Below are 7,500 nucleotides of genomic sequence, written 5' to 3'. Positions count from 1 at the left end.
TGAAAATTTACATTTTTATGTCATTTCAAATGCCTTTAATTATACTTGTGTTGAGCATTGAAGCTACAAATTTAGACTGAAGTAATGAAAGCGTTGTCATGTTTGCATGTTGTGGAATTGTAAACAGCTGAAACCAATAACATATCAGTATTCTGACATTAACCTGAGGGCCACATTAAGTGAAGGTGGGGGCCGCATGTGGCCCCCGGGCCACCAGTTGACATTAACCTGAGGGCCACATTAAGTGAAGGTGGGGGCCTCATGTGCCCCCCGGGCCACCAGTTGACATTAACCTGAGGGCCACATTAAGTGAAGGTGGGGGCCGCATGTGGCCCCCGGGCCACCAGTTGACATTAACCTGAGGGCCACATTAAGTGAAGGTGGGGGCCGCATGTGGCCCCCGGGCCGCCAGTTGACATTAACCTGAGGGCCACATTAAGTGAAGGTGGGGGCCGCATGTGGCCCCCGGGCCACCAGTTGACATTAACCTGAGGGCCACATTAAGTGAAGGTGGGGGCCGCATGTGGCCCCCGGGCCACCAGTTGACATTAACCTGAGGGCCACATTAAGTGAAGGTGGGGGCCGCATGTGGCCCCCGGGCCACCAGTTGACATTAACCTGAGGGCCACATTAAGTGAAGGTGGGGGCCGCATGTGGCCCCCGGGCCGCCAGTTGACATTAACCTGAGGGCCACATTAAGTGAAGGTGGGGGCCGCATGTGGCCCCCGGGCCACCAGTTGACATTAACCTGAGGGCAACATTAAGTGAAGGTGGGGGCCGCATGTGGCCCCCGGGCCACCAGTTGACATTAACCTGAGGGCCACATTAAGTGAAGGTGGGGGCCGCATGTGGCCCCCGGGCCACCAGTTGACATTAACCTGAGGGCCACATTAAGTGAAGGTGGGGGCCGCATGTGGCCCCCGGGCCACCAGTTGACATTAACCTGAGGGCCACATTAAGTGAAGGTGGGGGCCGCATGTGGCCCCCGGGCCACCAGTTGCCCATGTATGCTGTGTGTAGACTATCCTGGCTGCAGCGTGCAGACGGCTGCAGCGCAGACAGTAGAACACGTCCACCTACCTGTAGACTATCCTGGCTGCGTGCAGACAGTAGAACATACCTGTAGACTATCCTGGCTGCGTGCATGTCCTGCAGACCGCAGCAGACCTGAGCGCAGTAGAACACGGCTCTGCTCTCGGTGAAGCCGAACTCCGGCGCCCCCATGTGGTAGATGTGGAACTTCAGGTCTCCTCCGTTCATCAGCGTCAGGACCAGGCACAGAGCTCGCCGGGTCTCGTAGGCGTACGCCAGGCTCACCTGCAGGGGGAGCACAGCGCTGTGGTTTCAGTCCACTAAAACTTAAGACGAAAACTAAATGGAAACTAAATGGAAACTAAATGGAAACTAAATGAAAACTAAATGGAAACTAAATGGAAACTAAATGGAAACTAAATGAAAACTAAATGGAAACTAAATGGAAACTAAATGGAAACTAAGCTACGATGACTGAAACTGAGACTAAATATACTGACGATTTTGTCAACAAATAAAAACTAGACTGAAATGTTAGGAAGGGACTAGTGGCCAAGAGATTCGGAAGTCATTTTACACTTGGTTGTTTGCTGAAAATAGCAGATCTACAAGCTCACAACTTGTGAGCTTGTAGATCGGCTATTTTCAGCAAGTGAAAAAAATCATTAGGACGGCATCAAGGCACCGCCAAACCACATTTTGTTTGACTAAATCTCGACTAAAATCTTATGATATTTAGTCGACTAAAACTAGACTAACACTAAGACATTCTAGGTGACTAAAATGTGACTAAAAGTAAATTAAAACTATTCAAGAGACTACGACTAAAACTAAAATCAAACAGAGGTTCATGTCAAGGACCCCCAGAGAGGTTTCAAGGTTTGAAAAGCAGTGACTTACAACAAACCTGCTGTTGACCTTCTCCAGGATGACCTTCTCGTTGAGCGCCATGGCCTCTCCTCTCCTCTTCTTCATCCTCTTCTTCTCCAGCTTCTTGCAGGCGTACATCTTCCCTGTGGCGCGCACCTGGCACGCAGACACCTGCACACCACGCCCAGCTCGTTAGGATAACCACGCCCAGCTCGTTAGGATAACCACGCCCAGCTCGTTAGGATAACCACGCCCAGCTCGTTAGGATAACCACGCCCCGGCTCGTTAGAAGAACCACATTATAACCATTATAATACAACACACACAACCATCATTATAATAACCACACCCACCTCATTATAACACACTTCTCAAATGGACAGTTCAGTTTGATATTTTGGCGCCACGTTTCCATACTTTTTTTTTTTGATGAAATGCAAATTCCAGAATCTTTTTAAATTTTTTACCACAAATTAAGATACATGTGTTACTCTATAAACACACTGAAATAAACAATGTTGTTTATGGGCTTTAAAATAATAATAATAATACAATAAATAATAATATTTCTAATAATCAGATTCTCACCTCTCCAAAACCTCCCTTCCCCAAAACTCTGTACAGACGAAATGTGTACTTGTTCACCGGCTGTCTGCAGAAAACACACAGTATTTATTATGCATTACATTATTATTGTCTATTGATAATCCATTCTTCAAGGTGTGTGCGTGCGTGCGTGGGTGCGTGGGTGCGTGCGTGGGTGCGTGCGTGCGTGCGTGCGTGCGTGCGTGCGTGCGTGCGTGCGTGCGTGCGTGCGTGCGTGCGTGCGTGCGTGCGTGCGTGCGTGCGTGCGTGCATGCGCGTACCTCTCCAGCCACTTCCACTGTAGGAAGCGGTTGAACATCATGCTGTCCAGATAGTCTGCAAACGGAGCCACGCTGAGGTAGTCATGGATGAGTCTGGAACACAGAAAGAGTTAAATGAGGTAGTCATGGATGAGTCTGGAACACAGAAAGAGTTAAATGAGGTAGTCATGGATGAGTCTGGAACACAGAAAGAGTTAAATGAGGTAGTCATGGATGAGTCTGGAACACAGAAAGAGTTAAATGAGGTAGTCATGGATGAGTCTGGAACACAGAAAGAGTTAAATGAGGTAGTCATGGATGAGTCTGGAACACAGAAAGAGTTAAATGAGGTAGTCATGGATGAGTCTGGAACACAGAAAGAGTTAAATGAGGTAGTCATGGATGAGTCTGGAACACAGAAAGAGTTAAATGAGGTAGTCATGAATGAGTCTGGAACACAGAAAGAGTCAAATGAGGTAGTCATGAATGAGTCTGGAACACAGAAAGAGTTAAATGAGGTAGTCATGGATGAGTCTGGAACACAGAAAGAGTTAAATGAGGTAGTCATGGATGAGTCTGGAACACAGAAAGTGTTAAATACACAAAGTATAACAATGCTTAAAACACCAAAAGGGGTTCCCGTTCTGAATGGGTTAAAAGCAATCTATAAATCTCACACTATTAAGGCAACCGGCCGGTTCCACGTGCTGCACAAAGTTGCCCTTTTTTTCCACTTGAGCACCTGCCCCTCTAAATGTCTGTGCACGCCACTGACAGTAAGCAAGAACAAAAAGCATGGCGATACATACATAAAGATGAGTTATCATGAATCATATGTAAGCTACGAACATAACAGTGGAAGATATCTATATAGTAATGCAACTATGCATATCTACTATATAGTGCTATGTCTACGTAAAATATTATCTAAAGCTGAGCCTTTGCATTCTCCTGTAAGGTCATTGGGCTAGGGCGAGTCTCCTGTAAGGCCATTGGGCTAGGGCGAGTCTCCTGTAAGGTCATTGGGCTAGGGCGAGTCTCCTGTAAGGTCATTGGGCTAGGGCGAGTCTCCTGTAAGGTCATTGGGCTAGGGCCAGTCTCCTGTAAGGTCATTGGGCTAGGGCGAGTCTCCTGTAAGGTCATTGGGCTAGGGCGAGTCTCCTGTAAGGTCATTGGGCTAGGGCGAGTCTCCTGTAAGGTCATTGGGCTAGGGCGAGTCTCCTGTAAGGTCATTGGGCTAGGGCGAGTGCTACGGGCATTTTATATTCTTTGTGGAAAGACTGGAGACAATAAATCCTGATCAGAAACAGTATCTTTTACTATGGCCTTCTATGGCTGGAACGTTTCTAACAGACATGAAGGCAATTGACCTTTTTGCCAATAAAATAATATTAAAGAAACTGTTAACTGGTTAATATGTGTACAGTCACTTTAAAAGTGTAATTTAGTTTCCCCGGACAGCGCTGGTTGGCAGGTATCAATACACTTTTAGACCGACATGTTTGTACCAGCATGGATGATTACATTTATTTTTGATCAACCTCTTGTCTTGATTGTTTAAACATGACGTCATGAACCGCTATGCTCCATAACAGGCTTGATAAACCCAAAGTTTATTGATACCGGGTACTCAATAAGCCCAAAGCTTATTGATAACGGGTACTCAATAAGCCCAGAGCTTATTGATAACGGGTACTCAATAAACCCAGAGCTTATTGATAACGGGTACTCAATATGCCCAGAGCTTATTGATAACGGGTACTCAATAAGCCCAGAGCTTATTGATAACGGGTACTCAATAAGCCCAGAGCTTATTGATAACGGGTACTCAATAAGCTTGTGATCAGGGTTTTTTTTCCGGGTATCGGTTATCGAGCTCCATCCCTAGCCGCGAACGTGCATGTGTGTGCGTGTGCGTGTGCGTGCGCGTGCGCGTGCGTGTGTGTTCTTACGTGGTGGTCTCCTTAAACAGGTCCTTGGAGGCGTCCTGGTCCAGACCCTCTGCACAGCGAGTCTTCAACACCTCATCAATCAACGTCATGTCATCATCTGACTGAAATATCACACATATCTTTATTAGTACCAGTAAGACTCCTGACGCGTGCACTGGCCATATATGGAGTATGGAGTGTGTCTTGAGTGTACAGGGTTTGATGGGGTCAGATCAACATATGGAATGTCAGAACAGGTCAGCTCCATATAGATCTTATGGGTGGCAGCAGGGCAGTGTCTTGAGTGTACAGGGTTTGATGAGGGCCCAGGTAGGCCCGGGCCTTCATTTTCGGGCCTGTTTGAGAACTCTAGTTTTCGCCGGCTGCCGGCTGCACTAATAACTTTGGGGACCGTCTAGAGTTTGAATGGATGAATGGACAGGTATCAGTCAAAAGGGAGACATCGAAGAGGAAGGACGGATGGGGAAGGATCAACATATGGAATGTCTGACATATATCCATATATGGAGATCTAAGGGTCTGAGGTTTGAGGTCAGATGTAGAGTTGCTGGCCAATATTGATGACATCAGGGATCTCCATATATGGGCTTAACTGCAACAGCAGGTCGCATTTACTATGACATGGCTCGCCATATATGGGGCTGATGTCACGTGATGTCACGATGACCTGGGGGTGACCAACCGACGGGAAATGCTAGATTCCATAGTAAATTTGAACTGAAGTTGCAATGAACCAAACCACCCAGGATTGTGCATTAGTTATGGTATAGTTAACACATGAATATCCTACATTATTTATTGCATTGTTAACTTAGTAGTAAATGAGTTGAACAAACGTTTGTGTTGAAGAACGTTTCCAGAAGCTGCTGTCCACACGCCCTCCTGTGGTCATCTGGAGACACTTCATATTTCACCTGCAGACACACACACACAGGTATTTAGACAGACAGACAGACAGACAGACAGACAGACAGACAGACAGACAGACAGACAGACAGACAGACAGACAGACAGACAGACAGACAGACAGACAGACAGACAGACAGTGTCTCACCACAGCGTCCAGGAAGTGGATACATGGCCGTAGCTCTGGTCTGGTGTCACAGAACTGTCTGAAGAGAAGACGTCCGATTGGCTGTCGCTCACACAGACTGCTGTAGTCCTTCTCTGTTAAAGGGATAGTTCAGATTTCTTTAACTTAAGCTGTATGAAATACTTGCCATTAATATAGTGGTTGCAACTGTATTAATTGATTGCCCGAGTCCCGTGGTGGGAGTTCTGCTCTGGTTTTGGTGAAATATGAAGTAGTTCCGGTCATTTTGTGGGGGGGCACTGGGGCCACGCAGTAAAAGTAAATGAATCCACAAAACTAACGTAATTTGTATTGTTGACCTGTTTCTAAAATATCAGTGCAACTTTCGTTCATTTTTTACCCCTCTATCACACAGAACTATGTTTTTTGTGTCCATATCACTACGCGCTACATACACTACTAGTTCAGAGGGGGGTCAAAGTTGAACGAAAGTTGTGCAATTATTTTAGAAATAGGTCAACAATACAAATTACGTTAGTTTTGTGGATTAATTTACTTTTACTGCGTGGCCCCAGTGCCCCCCCACAAAATGACCAGAACTACTTCATATTTCACCAAAACCAGAGCAGAACTCCCACCATGGGACTTGGGCAATCAATTAATACAGTTGCAACCACTATATTAATTTAATGTATGTTACACACACACACGCACGCACGCAAACACACAAACACATTTTAATCACATCACTATTTGACCTGAGAACAGTGAGAAGACATTTTTTTCAAATTGATTTTGATACAGGAGTGAATCAATCAATAGTGTCCGTCTGTCCCCCACCCCCCTCCCACCCCCCCTGGTGTTTCAACTGAATCTGATGGTGAAACTTCTGCATTTACACACTTACACACACACACACACACACACACACACACACACACACACACACACACACACACACACACACACACACACACGCGTGCGCACGCGCACACACACACACACACACACACACACACACACACACACACACTCCACAATGCGTGGCAATATCTTCTCTACTTTCACTAAGTTTGAACATTTTGGCCTCTATCTTATTTTTGTTTGGCTTCCTTCAGACAATGCAGCGGCAGATAACATCAAAGAACAAACAGATAACATCAAACAACAAATACAGATAACAAAGTGATAGAATAAAGAGCCAACAAAGGGTAATAACAAAGAGTAACATAATAATGTTGAGCCATAATAACATTAATGCCGACATGTTGTTTTCCCTGTAGCAGCAAAGATAAGGTAAACTGTCTGTGAACAGCATCACAGGTTACGTTCCATATAAAGTACTTTAGTTTAAAAGGTGAAGGGGTCTTAAACCCATTTAGATCTACAATGTAGGCATTTAGCAGACGCTCTTAACCCATTCAGGCCTGACGTCGAAATTTAAAAAAAAAGTTTTCTAAATCATGACAATTTTCGGAAAGATTTGAGGCACATTTTAACGATTTTTCAAAAATAGCAGACCTACAAGTTCATAGCGCGCCACTCGGTGGCGCGCTATGAGCTTGTAGATCTGCTATTTTTCAAAAGCTAAATTATAACAATGTTTAAAACACCAAAAGGGGTTCCCGCACAAAATGGGTTAATGGTTAATGTGGTTAAACGCTAACGTGACATGGATGCGTTCCAGGTCTCAATGGATTAACACGAGGCCTGCCAGGAACATAGACACGTAGAATAGCGTACAGTGCCACACCCGGAAAAGCCGTTT

The 7,500-nt window shown here is 45.5% G+C and overlaps 1 protein-coding gene across 1 annotated transcript in view; it reads right to left on the bottom strand.

Annotated features, from left to right (window-relative positions):
* grk6 (G protein-coupled receptor kinase 6) overlaps nt 1-7,500 on the bottom strand; it is a gene marked incomplete at its 3' end in the record, with an annotated part of 25,111 nt that overhangs the window by 8,230 nt on the left and 9,381 nt on the right. Inside the window, exons 3-9 of the mRNA XM_079510813.1 lie at nt 5,754-5,866; nt 5,536-5,613; nt 4,700-4,800; nt 2,769-2,861; nt 2,491-2,554; nt 1,933-2,073; nt 1,121-1,317 (exon numbers count right to left, since the gene is read on the bottom strand). Coding sequence (XP_079366939.1) covers nt 1,121-1,317; nt 1,933-2,073; nt 2,491-2,554; nt 2,769-2,861; nt 4,700-4,800; nt 5,536-5,613; nt 5,754-5,866 — 787 coding nt within the window. The remainder of the gene's footprint in view (nt 1-1,120; nt 1,318-1,932; nt 2,074-2,490; nt 2,555-2,768; nt 2,862-4,699; nt 4,801-5,535; nt 5,614-5,753; nt 5,867-7,500) is intronic.

The sequence above is a fragment of the Electrona antarctica genome (assembly GCF_951216825.1).
Source record: "Electrona antarctica genome assembly, chromosome: 9".
In the NCBI taxonomy this organism is placed as follows: domain Eukaryota; kingdom Metazoa; phylum Chordata; class Actinopteri; order Myctophiformes; family Myctophidae; genus Electrona; species Electrona antarctica.
The sequence above is the reverse complement of the archived record's forward strand: the minus strand, read 5'-3'. Positions and strand labels throughout refer to the sequence as shown.